This window comes from Coenobita brevimanus, chromosome 14 (assembly GCF_032717465.1).
Source record: "Coenobita brevimanus isolate Jiangsu-jjx chromosome 14, ASM3271746v2, whole genome shotgun sequence".
Lineage (NCBI taxonomy): Eukaryota > Metazoa > Arthropoda > Malacostraca > Decapoda > Coenobitidae > Coenobita > Coenobita brevimanus.
The window spans coordinates 3,769,262-3,785,000 of record NC_136967.1 but is presented as its reverse complement, the minus strand read 5'-3'; the positions used below and the strand labels follow the sequence as shown (position 1 = coordinate 3,785,000).

The window sequence follows — 15,739 nt, the reverse complement described above, 5'->3', positions numbered from 1 at the left end:
TCCCGAGCACCCCCTCCTGTTCATTCTTATCCCACCTTCTGTCTACCTATCTCCCCTTCTCTTCCGTTCCCTCTGATTTCTTTGTCCCCAATCTATTACTCATAAATTTCATCTCTCTGTTTGTCCTTCCGTCTCCTTTCAGTACTTTTTCATTCCCCACCAATCTCCCCATCCTGTATTTCCTCCCCACTCAAACACTCCCTTTTCCCCACCCCGATCCCTCACATAACCTCCTTTCTATATCCTTCCCCACACACCCTTCTACCCCCTCAAACCCTTCCAGTACATCTGTGTCTCCCCACTCTACCTCTGCGTGTGTACCCCCTGCCTTAAACTTCCTGACCCCTACCCCATTCCTCGCCTGTGTGTGTGTGTGTGTGTGTGTGTGTGTGTGTGTGTGTGTGTGTGTGTGCTTTCACCCCAGTAACCCAGTACAACCCTCGACCTCCCCCTCCTGCCCCCTTCTCCCCCGACTCCCACCTCTCACCTCCATCGTTCTCCCCTTCCTACCCTCCCTCCCTCCGTTACCTCTCCCCCTGTTCTTTCTCCCTTCTCACCTGCCCCGCTCTTTCTTCATTCTCTCACCTCTACTGTCTTTCCCTTCTGTCTCCTCTTTTTTCTCCCTCTATTCCTACTTCCCTTCCTTCCCCCCAACCTTCTCTCCCTTCCCCCCCTCCCCCTCTCCTATTTCCCCCCTCCCCCCCCGTATCGACCCCCGAACTATATCGTCCCAATGGTGATGAATGAACCCGTCTTGGTACACATGTCATGGTACACACACACACACACACACACACACACACACACACACACACACACACACACATTGTCTCTCTCTCTCTCTCTCTCTCTCTCTCTCTCTCTCTCTCTCTCTCTCTCTCTCAATAAATTTCCCGTGCCATTTTCTCCCACTAGGCATTGCTCCTCCCTATTTTCCTGTACCGCTTACTGCTGGTTTGTCAGGAGGGTCGGAGAGTGTCTTCTACTTCACTCTCCTAAATATATACATCCGTAGTTAGGGAAAAACTGTCGTATACTAAACTAGGAATCGCCAAATTGTGTGCAAGCCCCTCATTTTAACTATCCTTTATCGAACAGTTTCTCAGTCACCCTCTTCTTCTTTCTGTCACATAATTCTTCCCTCTACTCTCCCTCCTTTTATTTCTTGTCCTCATCTCTTCCCCCGTTCTGCTGTCTCCTTTTCCCTCTTGAACTGTCACCTTTTTTTTTATGAGGTATGTTGCTTAAGAGTTTGGGGAAGGGATAGGCGGCTTAAGAGTTTGGGGAAGGGATAGACGGATCCTTCTTCGGCTCTGTATTTTCCTCCTACTTCTCTGACATTGACATAAGTACAGAAGTAATGTTAAGGTCGACCCGCCTCTCTGGGACCGTAAGTTGTGTGTGGGTTCTGTATATTTATAAGGGTACCTGTTTGTAACGTTAATAGTTCCCCTCTTCCCTTTTTTATTCTTTGTCACCTCTTCTCCGCCTTCTTTCTTCTGTCACCTCTTCCCTCTTTTGTTCTGCCCTTGCTCTCTCCCCCCCTTTCTTCCCTACTATATTTCTTTTCTTCTCTGCTTACCTCTCCTCTGTCTACTTCTCTTTCTTTTATTCTCTTCTTCTTCTCATTCCTCCTTTTATCTCTTCCCTCCTTTCCTTTTTCTGTCTCACACACTGTCTCCTCATCTGTCCCCATCCTTCCTCTCTACCCTCCTCCCTCTTCTCCTTCCTCACCTTCTTCTCTCCATTTTCTCTCCATTCTTCCTCATTCTCCCACCCACCTCCACTTCCATATCGTCAGTTCCTTCCTCCCTCTCCTCCTTTCCCCCTTCTTCCTCTTTCCCCCTTCATTCTTCTCTCCCTCTTCATTCGTCCTCCCATCCACACTCCCTCATCGTCTGTTCCTTTCTTCCTCCCTCTCCTCCTCTCTCTTCTCTCCCTCTTCCTCCCTTCATTCTTCTCTCCCTCTTCATTCTCCCTCCCACCTCCCTCCCTGAAATGCCAGAAACCCTGTGCTTTAAGATATTGATCCCTGGTGTACAATTGCCTCTCTGTGTAATGAATGAACTTGTGTGTGTGTGTGTGTGTGTGTGTGAATCTCATGTACGTAAACTAACCCACACACGCCCACACCGCAAAATGTTGTCACTCATAATCACACTACCATATTGCAATTAATCACAAAAACAGACTGTAATATTTTTAATGCATGTAATATTTATCTGTAAGCTTCCCCGCCCACACCGTCATAAGCACACACACACACACACACACACACACACACACACACACACACACACACACACACACACACACACACACACACACACACACACACACACACACACACACACACACTTTATGAATGCAGTGAGGTATTAGTTGCTGAGAAAAGGTGGCCCACAGTGTGTTTTGCCAGAGAGAGAGAGAGAGAGGAGAGATCCCAATACAGCCTCGCATGTTCTCTCCTCATTTGCCTCTCAACTCCACCCATCGTGTAAATATTATGTAACTGAGATGCACACGTCAAGTAAAAGTCTGGTGTTACGATGGAGAGAGAGAGAGAGAGAGAGAGAGAGAGAGAGAGAGTTGTGGCACGAAGCAACAGGTCCCGTAAATAATTATATGATCAATACTTGGCAGAAACTTATGGAATATTTACAGAGAGAGAGAGAGGGATAGATAGATAGATAGATATAGATAGATAGATAGATAGATAGATATAGATAGAAAGAAAAGAAAAAAAAGAAATAATGTGGTAGTTTATAAAGGCAGGAAAATCGCGTGAAAATTTACATAGTAACGAGTATATTGGGAGGAAACTGTTAATGTTGAGAGAGAGAGAGAGAGAGAGAGAGAGAGAGAGAGACAGTGATGAGTGCAAGTCTCATCATGGCGGCCCCGAGAGAGAAGTTCGTGAGAAGACTTCATCTCTGCCGTAATTACTACACCTCGCCCCCTTTCCTTCCCTTCCCTCTCCCTTCCCCTTTCTCTCCTCCCTCTCCGTTACTCTCCTTTCTTTCTTCCATCCCTCCATCGATCCATCCATCTCCATCCCTCCATCTCCTTCTTCACTTCCTCCTCTCCTTCCCTCCTTCTCTCTTTCTTTCCTTTTCTTCCTCTCCCTTATTCTCCTTCCCTTCCTTCCTTGCTTCTCCCTCTCCATCCTTCTATCTCCCTTTGTTTCCATTCCTTCCTTCCTCCTCTCCTTCCCTACCTATTCCTTTGCCTTTTTTCCTCCTTTTTTTTTTACCTCCCGCTTCCCTCTTCCGCTACTATCCTTCCTTGCTTCTTATTCCCGTCTCTTTCTTCTTCCTTCATTTCCCCCATCTCCTTCGTTCCTTCCCTATCCCCCCTGTAGCTGCCCCCACTTACCTGCTTCCTTCCTTCCTTCCCTCTATCCTTCTCTCTCTCATTCTGCCCGATGTCGCTCTGTATCCTTTATTTTCCTCCTCCCCTCCCCTTCTTTCCTGTCTCCATTCCTCACTCCACCCTCCTTCAGCGTCATCCTCCTCCTCCCCCAACTCCTTTCCCTGTCTGCCTCTTCCTTCCCTATGTATCCTTCGTCCATCCTTCCAAGATCTCCTTTTTCCTTGCCTCTCACTTCCCCCTCCGCCATCTCATCGTCTCCCAGGCTTCTCCCAGGCTTCCAGCTTCTTCGCCCTATCCCCCCCTTGCATCATCATCCCTCTCCCATCTGTCCTCATATTCCTCTTCCCCATCTATCCACCTCCCTTGTCCCTCCATCATCTTTTTCCCCCTCTTATTTCCTTCCCCTTCTCTCATTCCTCCAGGCTCCCTTCTTCTTTCCTTGCCTCTTGTGTCTCTGTTTTAATGTACCCTTCTGTCACATCATACCTAGCTCTCCACCCCTCAGAATACAATGCTCGCCTTCAGATCTCCGTTACACACATTTGTCATTCCACCATTTTTCGCTGCAACACTCACAGTCGCCTCTCCACCTTTCACTGCTGCACCTACATTCATTTCTCCACCTCTCGCATCCAACATTCACATTCATCTTCTCATATCTCACATTCACCACCACCTCTCACATTCAACATTCACATTCAGATCTCCACCTCTTTCATTCACCTCCACATCTCACATTCACCATTCACACTCAGCTCTCCACCTCTCACATTCACCTCCATCTCTCAATGCAACATTCACACATTCATCGGTACATATCACTCACAACAACACTCATACTCAGCCCACCAACGCACACAATCAACCCTCCACCTCCCTCCCCAAGATGCATAATTTTTCATGGCAGTAATTTCCCACAACATGAGCCCCTCCAGCCCTGCACGTGGCGATGGTGGCGGGGGGTTCTCTGTCACTCACGCGCTTAGGTTACGTGCTGCATCGCCTTGAGGACTTTCTCTCGTGGGCTTGGGGACTTCTTTGCCAGTTTCTCCCCGCTTACAGCTGGCTAATATTTCCTTGTAAGTTATTGCTGCGAGATTGACACGTGGGTGCATCAGAACACACAAATATCCAATGATAATAGTCGTGGTACAGCCTGCTCTCTCATGCACGTGCCTCAGGAAGCTGATAAATTCCTGCCTGTTTCAGATTTCCCAATAATAAATAAATATGTAAATAAAAAAAGTAGTGCAGAGGCGACACCGACCAAAAGAATGCCGGTACGTCTGTTAGATAGCGTTGTCACAGGCCAGGCGATCGTGTTAGCCGTGTGTAGACGAGTCACTCTCCCGGGTCGCCCCTTTGATCCTCTATATTCACATTATTAAATCCACCTGAGTAAATCCGCGGCCATGACGGGATTACACGCCCGCTGCGGATCCCTGGTACTCACTCCACGGATTATGAGGACTGTGTGGATAGCCTGAGTTGTGTGTGTGTGTGTGTGTGTGTGTGTGTGTGTGTGTGTGTGTGTGTGTGTGTCTCTCTCTCTCTCTCTCTCTCTCTCTCTCTCTCTCTCTCTCTCTCTCTCACTCACTCTGGAAATTTATTGTAACTTTGTCTTCGTCCAGAACTGATAAGACAAGTCGACCCGGTATTCACAAAACTTACGATTATTTTTCTGTCGTAACTAAGATTATTTTTATTAGGGAAGAGAATAAAGAGAGGACAGCGCAGATCTCAATGTCGTCCTCCACCAGCCACCACGATTACTTAGTTACGAGAGGAAAAATATCGTAAGGTATAATACGGTTTTCATCGTATCTTGCCTGATTTGTTGACTATACATCGGCAGCTGGTGTGGTGTGGTGTGGTGTGGTGTGGCATGGTGTGTTCTCGTTTGATGTAGTCTGGATAAGGGAGGTGGAGACAAGCCGGGACCCGAGATATGCGTGTTGATATTGTTGTTATTCGTGTTGTCGGGGGCTCGATCTCGTGCAGCTCTTAGGTTCATGATGTACAGTAGAGATGGACGCGACAACCATCACGAGTTTCTTTCGGTGCTAATGTATGGAGATCTGAAGGTATGGAGATCTGATGGTATGAAGATCTGAAAGTATGGAGATTTGAAGGTATGGAGATTTGAAGGTATGGAGATCTGAAGGTATGGAGATCTGAAGGTATGAAAATTTGAAGGTATGGAGATCTGAAGGTATGGAGGTTTGAAGGTATGGAGATTTGAAGGTATGGAGGCTAGTTATATTACTAAACAAACAGTAACTTTTTTTACTCCTGGTGTATTTTGTGGTGAGAATTACTGACACGACCAAAGATATTCGTGTTCATATCGGCGTTTATCGTGTTGTCTTGTACTTTTTAGTGCCATACAGGAAAACACATGCTAAGGGTCAGTAGCCACTCCAGAAGGCATGTAGAGAAACGTGGTATAATTCATGGATGCAATCAATCAATCAATAAAGAAAGAAAGAAAGAAAGAATAGTCACCTTATTTTGGCAAGATATTAACAGAAGAATTTAGATATAATCGTATAAACCTGTGTTCCTCTTTTCCACGATCATCCTCTTTTCCACATTCACTCTCACCTTTCATACCTTGCCATGAAGACTTTCCCCAGCTCATTTGAAACCATTTTGGATTTTTTTTAATACGTGTTCAATAGTCTGTATGTATTTAATTTGTCCTGTATATTTTATTTTATTTTTTTTTTTTGCTCATTTGACCGACCTTTCCTTTTAGCACATAGTCATTTCCACCTTCCTTTTTATCAAGTCTTTCCCCAACTCATTTCCAACTTTTTTTTTTTTTGCATGTGTTCTTCTGCTTACAGTATATATACCGTATGCACAATTTCTTTTTTTTACTCCTGCTACACTGACCCCTCCTTTTGCACACAATCACTTCCACCTTCCTTCTTATGCAAACTTTTCTCCAACTCATTTGCAACCTTCTGGAGTTTTTTTCCTCCTCACATCTCAGCCAATTTCACTGCCTCGTCTGCATACAGAGATGGTACGGGCTTCTTCCTCGAGTCTTTTCTCATCCGGGAGCAAATTTACGAATTATGGTGAATTTGGACGCTTTTTTCTTTACGAATTGTTGAGTTTGTGTGTGTGTGTGTGTGTGTGTGGAATGGACTTGGCAATATACTTATGAATTCTCAGGTTAACTAATTACATAAAAAATAATTATGTACACATGGTTCAATGAAAGCACCTGTCTTACACACACACACACACACACACACACACACACACACACACACACACACACACACACACTTCTCCCTCGTGTGTGATTTTGAAACAAACTCACAACATCAGTTACTTGCAGTTAATGCTTTCGCAACTTTAAAAGGTCTCTCTCTCTCTCTCTCTCTCTCTCTCTCTCTCTCTCTCTCTCTCTCTCTCTCTCTCTCTCTCTCTCTCTCTCTCTCTCTCTCTCTCTCTCTCTCTCTCTCCCACCACACTTTTTTTCCTTCCTTTATAATAAAAGTTATTGTTATAATTTTTATTATTATTGCTATTTCTTTATTCCCTTTTCCTTCATTCCTCCATTCTATTATTCCTCATTACCTCACCTCCCCCCACCTTTCCATTCTCACTCCCTTCTTTTCCTCCTTCCTTCCTACCCCCAGTCCTTCCTCCTTCCTCTCTTAATGGAGTACAAAGGGCCTGTCTTCTATCTTCCTTCCTTTCCTTCCCCTCCTTCCTCCCACCCTCTCTTCCATTCCTGTTTGGTGTCTCCCTCCCTCTTTCTCCTGTCCATCATTCTCATTACTTCCTCCTTCCTTTCCTCACTCTTGCTCTTCTTCCTTCACTCACTCCCATTTCTACATCTTTCTCCTACCTCCCTTCCTTCCTTCCTTCCTTCCGTCCTTCCTTCCTTCATTCATTCAATCTTTCTGTTCCTGCCTCCCATCCTTTCTTCATCCTTCTCTTTTCTTCCTCCCTTCTTCCCTAAATCCTTCTCTCCTTTTTCCTGTCCTTCCACTCTCCCTTTCTCCCTCCCTCCCTTGCTTTCTTCATCCTTCTCTTTTCTTCTCCCGTCCTTCCCTCAGTCCTTCCCTCCACTCCCCAGTCCCTCCCTCCTTCTCTCCATCTCGACCTGACAGGAGACGGATTTAAGCAATTTGGTCATTTCGCCCTTTCGTCCAGAGCGCCAAGGTGGGATTTGCCTTGCTTTGGTGTCTCATCCGTGGCCTTATTTTTACCTAGTGTGTTTTGCCAGCTCATTAGTCAAAATAAACACACTACATCTCTAAGTTTAAAAGCTGAGTTATCTTTCCTTTTTCCCGCGTTGTGTTTGCCTAATGGGGAGTGGAGTGCTTGTTTTGTTGGAAGAGTGGTTTGTGTGTTTGCTGTATGTTATTGTCTTTGTTGTGTTTGTCATTGTCTTGGTCATCGTCGTCGTAGTTGTTAATTAGGGGGCATCATTGTTATCGTCGTGCGTCTTTATCATCATCATCTTTATCATCATTATCATGGATTTTATTATCGACACCATCATTATCATAAACTTTGTCGTTATCATCATCATTATCATCATCATAGACTTTATTATCGACACCATAATCGTTATAATTTTCTTCATCATCATCATCATCATGAACTTCAACATTGACACAATCATCGTCGTAATCATCGTTGTCATTATCATCATCATCAACATTATCGTCGTCGTCAATGTCATCAAAAACAGATAGGTAGACGGACAGACTGGGAGTTAGATTGATAGATACAGTAGTAAAAATGAGCGACGGAGGTAGATAGATAGATATATATAGATAGATAGATAGATAAATGAAAATGTGACTCTGACCTTTCCTGGCACTGAGAACAGACTAATTAATTTACCTGGCAGAAGTTATTTCATGGATAATTACCCCCAATTAGATGGGCAAATAGATGGCAGTTGAACAGATAGACAGATAGATAGATAGATAGATAGACAGCAGAATAGACAGCTAAAAGGAGAGATAGACTGAAGAATGGAAAGACAGAGACAGACATTTAGAAAGTTAGACAGATACAGGATTGGGTTAACAGAAAGATGGATGGATAGATAGATAGATACACTTAAATAGATAGAAAAATGTGACCCTATGACCTTCCCCAACATTGATAACATAGATTAATTTAGCCAACAGGTAATTTCCCGGATAATAACCCTCTAATTAGCTCTTAATCACAGCGTCACGTCAAACTGCCAGAAGAATTCCTAATTGCTTTCATTTCCACCAGGTCTTATTTAGTTCATTATTACTTCCACGAGAATGTCTTTTATTTATCTATCTATCTGTCTATCTGTCCACCTATCAGTCTATCTCTTTCTACCTATCTATCTATCTGTCTATCTGTCTATCTATTTATTTATTAAGGGTAGGAGGAAATCTGTCGTAGTGAAGGATTTAGAGTTTTGATTCACCTCTTTAGGATCGTGACTTTTTTTTTTTTATAGTTATTCTGTATGTTGTATTTTGTCTTTATGTTTCGTACTTTCTGCTGCCAAATGTTACTGTTCATTTTGCACCCACTATAGTAAAAAAGGTTTAAAATTATTTGCTAGTTTCCCCTTCATTATCCAGACTTTTTTTTTCTTTCTTTCTTTCTTTTTTTTTTTTAGATGACTTCCGGGTACACTGGATGGAGGTTTAGACAGTATATTTTGTTTACTAAAGATGAGGCAGCATGTTATTTTTATTATTATTATTATTATTATTATTATTATTATTATTATTATTATTGATCCTTTACCTTCCTACCCCTTTTCGAAACTGACTGAAAGATAAATGAGAGGAAGTGAAAAAGGAAGTTGAAGGAAAGCTGGACATTGGGAGAATAAATTGGTTAAACAAGAGAGGGAGTGGAAGGGAAGATGATGAAAGAAATTTGTATATGAAGTGAAAAACTAACATACAAAACGAAAGGAAATGAAGCTGAAAGAATGGATGTTTGGAGGGTCAAAGGTTAAACAAGGCAGTGAGGAGAAGGGAAGTTGATGGGAGAGTGCAGTATGGAACACCTTGAAATCGGAAAGTTTAAAAAATATATGAATAAAAAGTGGAAAGAAAGGAAGTTGATAAAAAAAAGGACTGAGGGAATAAATACAGAAGGAAATAAAGAAAAAAATATTGGCATACATAAAGGTCAAGTTAGCCTGTCAGTCGGTGAACTTAGAGCTATTAATTAGGCTGAGCTGAATGAGTTTAGAATAGGTTCATTTTGGTAGGATCAGATGAGTTAATTATCGTTAATGATGGTCTGGTTGGAATGGGCTTGTTTTACCACTGCTGGATTGGGTTGGGTTGATTGAGGTTGGATTGCTGTTACTTTAGTGTTGTGATGTATTTTCTGTTTTATTCTTGTTTCCGTCAGACGATATGACTGTTAAAAAAAAAAATGTCTTCTTCCAACCTCTCCAGTTCTGAGTCCTCTGTCTCACACCTCTGTCATTCCTTCTCCTCCTTCACACCCCTCTTGTCTCCCTCCCTCCTCCACTCGCCTCTCATCTCCTCCCCTCCCCCCCCTTTCCTCTAATCTGTTCCCTCCCCCACACTCATCTCATCTTCTCCCCACCCCCTTCTCTCCTTTCACCTCCTCACCGCCCACGCACTTGCTGCATAACCCCATCTCTTGTCTTCCCCCTTCCCCCGCCCTCCCCTCCCCTCCCCTACCCTTTGTCTTTAAGATTCCCCCCTGCATAACCCCCGCTTCCCCTCTCTTCCCCCTTCCTCCATCCTTTCCCCTCCCCTCTCTCCTTGGTCTTTAAGTTTCCTCTCCCTCCTCCTCCTCCACTTGCCTCTTCTCCCCCTACTCCTTCTCCCTCCTCCTTCCCCTTCCCCCTCCTCCTTCCCCCTCCCGTTTCCTTTGTCTCTTAAGTTCCCTCCCTCCCCACTTACCCCCCTCTTGATCCCTGCTGGTAACTTTCTAAAACCCTTCATCCCTTTCTCGTCTCATTTAAGTTATCCTCCTTGTCCATTTTCGCAGTTAACGCCAACTCCCATCTTCTTCCTCCTCCTGTTTACCTCTATCCCTCTTTCTACAGTGGTGCTTCTCTCACCTGGGTAAAATAAATGTCTTTGGTCAGAATAATGGGCTAAAGTTTCTAATTCCTCCTGTAGGGCTTAATTTTTGTTCTGTAGGTTTTATTTCCCCATGTTTTAAGGTGAGATACTATTATTAAATCAGCAAAATTTTATCCATAGCCAGAGTAAAATAGTGTCCCAGGCATCCAGCAAGAATGAAATATGTGGTGTTTTGCTCTCTTAGGTTTCCTCGTTGCCTCGCCTCCCTTTATATTCGAGTACCTGGAGAGTAAGTTTGGCATCTCCATTTCGACTCGTATTTTACCTGTATACCTTAAAATCCTCGCCTCTCCCAACCCCTCCCAAATTCTTCTCTCTTGCATGTTCACCCCGCACCTCTTCCCCCATGGCCATGACTTACCCCAACCCTCCCTCCCATTGATCTTACACCCACATTATTTTCAATCACCCACCTCACATATCAATCACCCACCTCACTTATCAGTCACCCACACCACTTATCAATCACCCACATCACTTATCAATCACCTACATCGCTTGTCAGTCACCCACATCACTTATCAATCACCTTCTTCCAAACCCCCCCCCCACTCCCACCCCCACATACCACCACATCCCTTTCCTCATACTCCCTCCCTCTCTCTTAAAACATACGTTCCACCACCTGACACTCTCTTCCTAAAATCAACACATCCATCCATCATCATCCCACATCAACTGCCCATCATTACATCCATCATCCAATCCTGTCTTGCTCTGTCAGAAGCGGGAAGGTCCAGGGTTTGGCTGTTCAGTCCAAACTTTTTAGGCAAGAGGACCAGTCACCCTTTCATGAGTAGCATTATGTGAGCTGTATTGTAAACTTAACCATTTGTAGCATTTGAACCCATATGGGGTCGCTTTAACCCACTAGACTACCTGGTGTCTACTTGTTGATTTTATGGTTACCACCCAGCGTAGTAACTGTTTTGCTGGAGTGCAAGAAATAAGCTGGCTTTTGACTCAGTGCAGACACGAAGGTAGCACTACATCGAGGGAGTGATGGTGAGCGCCCTTACCCATCTCATACCTACCACAAGTACCACATCACCCACTTCCCCCATGCTCCCTCTCCTACCACACATCATCTTCCCCCTTCCCCACACCATTCCCCCCCTTCCCCACACCATTCCCCCCCCCCTCCTCCTCCAGCATGACGCAGCAACTCCCGGATCTCATAATCTGGGCTCATCTACATAATGAGTGACTCTCGCCAGGCGTCAACAAAGAGCGAGAGAGAGAGAGAGAGAGAGAGAGAGGCTCACAAGGGGGGGGAGGAGGGGAGGGCAGATCGTCTCTTTGGCTGGAAATGATGAAACTTTGGGAGTCTGTTCTTGGCGAGTCTTCTTGGCGAGTCTTATAAGCATGCCGGCCACTTAGGAGCTACGGTGTTCTCGTGGGCCATGGAGACTCCCTGACACCCCTTCCTTCCATGTTTAGGAGGCTCCCTGGCACCTCATCCTTGTAAGTGAACCCCAGTAGTGCCACTGATATCGACGGACCCACTTACGAGACTGAGGACATGGATTTATTCTGATGCAAAATATCCGATCGTGTAGGCTAGAAGAAAAATTAGGACACCGTATTTCATGTAGCCACGTTCGGACATTCCCTTCTAACCCCTAACCAGCGTTATGTCCGGCACAGAAAACGACTTGCTCCGAGTGTGATCCAGAAATCTGTGGGTGTTCATGTCTAGTTCATATACATCTGGACCTACAAGACTGCAATAGGAAGTAGAAGGTTTGTTATAATCGACCCTGGGATGTACTACCGTGTGAGTGCAATGTGGTAGCTATACTCTTTTTACTCTAACTTGACCCAAAATTGCCCTTTCTCCATACTGAATGCTGAGCTGTAACAAAAGATAACACAGGATGATGATGCTAGTCAGGATGATGTGCTATGAATGTTAAATGAATGAGGAAGTAATTTTTGCTCCATCGTAAACGACTGGACATTTGGCGTCAGAATAGGACAGACTCATGGACACACACCACCCACGCACCCAGCCCACCCCCTCGCAAACTGGCCATCTTCCCTTTTTATGGAGGTTTGTGTAGTCCTGTGTAGACCTTATAATCCTGTGTAGGGTGTCTTTTGTGTGTGTGTGTGTGTGTGTGTGTGTGTGTGTGTGTGTGTATTGTAGCTTCTTCTGTGATTTTTTTTTTTATTTGTGTAGTTTTGTGTGTCTTGTATTATTTAGTCGTGTGAATGTTGTAGTGCTGCGTACTCCTTCCTTAGCCTTTATCATTCTTTTTCTGTGCCTGCCCTCCTCTCTTCCTATTTCTCCCATCTTTCCTGTCACTACTTAATGCTTTTCTTTCTGTTACAGGTGGCTTTACATTGAGTGACAAGCCAAATGGTTTCCTGTAAGCCAAGAAACCACTTACAGCGCTGGGTGGTAACCATATAACCAAACCATACGTGCTTCCTACGTGTCAAGTGGGTTTGATGGAGGGTTAGTGCCCCTCCCTGTAAAACAAATAACTCAGAGTCAAATGGCCACCCCGTACAGGATTATGGCGTCTGGCAGTAGTAGTAGTAGTGAATGTTGTGTGCGAATAATACAGTATGTGCTTTTGTGTGTGTGTGTGTGTGTGTGTGTGTGTGTGTGTGTGTGTGTGTGTGTGTGTGTAGTCTGTGTATTATGAGTGTTGTGCTGTATTATATTATGTGAGCAAGTCTCGTAACTTGTGTACTCCGTTTGTATATTTTGATTAGACCTGTTTATTTTGTGTGTTTAGTGTGTATTTTGTGTTGATCAGCAAAGTTGGTGGACAGGCTGCCTCTGCTGGCGGGATTGTTGTGGGTTATGAGAACAGTCTCAAGTTGGGGACGTGCAGGGATTAACTGTGGGGGTGGGGGGAGAAGAGAAGATGAGGAAGGGAGGAATAGATGAGGAGGATGAAGAGGCGAAGGAGGGAGAAGAGAGAGATTTAGTGGTGGAAGAAAGAGAAGAAACGGAAGATGATGATGATGATGATGAAGAGGAGGAGGAGGGGGGGGGAAGAGTAGATGAGGAGGATGAAGAAGAGGAGGAGGGAGAAGAGGGGGAGTTACTAGTGAAAGAAAGAGAAGAAACGGACAATGATGATGATGATGTGCAGGAGGAGGTGTACATGGGGAAGGTGATATTTCTCTTTTAGTTATTATTGCCGCCACTTTCTTACCTTTCCTGGCGTCAGAGAGGCAGGGGTTGTCGATTGAATAATGCCACTAAGGGGAGGAGGCTGGTCATTTACCCATGAAGGTTTTGAATTCACATTAGCCTAGAGTGGAGTCCGGGGGTAAAATGGCGCCACACTCTTACCTTTCCTAGTAACGAAGACGCAGAGAGAAGGTCCCTGAGGCCGTTGCACCAGGGGATATGTACAGGGTTATGGTAGTCTAGCCTCGGGTTCTTACACCTGTGGACGGGGGTGGGAATGAAATGGCGGCGTGTCTTACCTTTCCTGGTAACAAAGACGCATGGATGGTCAAACAGAAGGTCCCTGAAGGCGTTGCACTGGGGGTCGAGTCTTGGCTCCCGGCAGAGGCAGGTTGGCTGGAACCAGTCGAACTGCACCAGCGTCCGCAGCGCCGCCTGACACCGCGACACTGTGACGGTGGAGCACGCCACTGGAACGGACAAGGATAGCACCGTTAGTGTTATCATCATCATCATCATCATCATCATCATCATCATACCAGCGTCCGCAGCGCCGACTGACACCGCGACACTGTGACGGTGGAGCACGCCCCTGGAACAGACAAGGATAGCACCGTTAGTGTTATCATCATCAATATCATCACCACCACCTTTGAGCACACACACACTGGAAGAAACGAGGACATACCAGTCGAAGTTCATCACCATCATCATCATTATTGCCATCATGTCCCAGTCCACACGTTGTTTCTCTTGCCCATGAGAGAGAGAGAGAGAGAGAGAGAGAGAGCATTGTGACTAATTTTTATATTCAGAAACAAAAATATCGCAAGTTTCCAAGAGCCAGCATAAACCGACTCGTCCACCCACATCCTCATAAGTATCAGTAAGGCAGGTGCATTGTTGTCTGGCCGCAGGAAGAAAGTCTAGTCTGGTCTTAGTATTATTGTGTGTTGAGATAGATAAATAGATAGATGGATGGATGGATGGATAGACAGAAATATATAGGTAAATAGAAAGTGACAGTCAGACAAGCAGACAGACAAGCAGGCAGGCAGACAGACAGACACAGACAGATAAAAGAAAAAAAAAAAGCATACTGAGAGAAAGAGACAGACAGACAGAGACAGACAGAGCAGATATAATGCAGACACAGAAACAGAGAGAAAGAGAAAACCTGCACGACTTCATCTTTACAAAACCGAAAATTGTTCCAAAATCCGACGTAAGCAGACTACCCTCTCAAAAATATCAGCAAGTCAGCCACATCGTTGTCTGGGCCGAAAAAGAAGAAACTCAGCTCTGGTCTTAGTGTCATTAGAGAAGCAGCTGGCAAACTTCCTGCTGCCGGAACGAAAAAATATGAAAAAAAAATATAAATAAACAGGACCCTTGGTTCGCTTGGCAGTTTCCTTCCAGTAAACACACAGCGGGAAGGAGAAGGAGGAGGAGGAGGAGGGTAATGTGCTGTATATTTTTGTAATTCTATATATATATGTTATTGTTCTTTCTCAAGCGCGAGGAGGATTCTTGTGCACTGGGCAAGAATTAGGACATTGGTGTTCTTGAGAATTCTTGTGCTGTGAGCCAGATGTAGTGGATTGCTGTGCCAGAGACTTCCTGTGCAGTGGGCAAGATACAGTGCATTGTTGTGCCTAAGCATTTTTGTGCAGGGATTGTGTAATGAGCAAGAATTAGTGCATTGCTTGCTTGAGAATTCTTGTGCAATGAGCAGGATCTAGTTCATTGCTGTGCTTGAGAGTTCCTGTGCAGGGAGCAAGATGTGTATATTCTGTTCTCTTCTACCTCTCTCCCTGGAAAAACACAGAACAGAGGATAAGAAGTCGTGGGATAGTTTTGTGCAAAGACCAAGCTCTTTAGTGCAGTATGGTCTGTTTCTCTTACCCCGGCGAGAAGGTGCAGACGAGGGGAGGGAAAAATACAGTGGAAGGGGTATATTTGTGGAACTATGAAAGCTGTGTGGGTTGTTCTTTTCTCTTGCCTCGCCCAGAAGCCAGGAAAGAGAGAAGAGAGTCGCTGATGAGAGTGTGTAAAAATGCATTCTCTTGTGCGATGATCAGGCTGTGGGGAATGATGTTATTTTTCTTGA

At 44.8% G+C, this 15,739-nt stretch overlaps 1 protein-coding gene across 1 annotated transcript in view; it reads right to left on the bottom strand.

The window, feature by feature from the left end:
• LOC145417998 (uncharacterized) overlaps window positions 1–15,739 on the bottom strand; it is a 157,894-nt gene that overhangs the window by 68,325 nt on the left and 73,830 nt on the right. Inside the window, exon 3 of the mRNA XM_080286540.1 lies at window positions 13,929–14,099. Within this exon, the coding sequence (XP_080142666.1) occupies window positions 13,929–14,099 (171 nt within the window). The remainder of the gene's footprint in view (window positions 1–13,928; window positions 14,100–15,739) is intronic.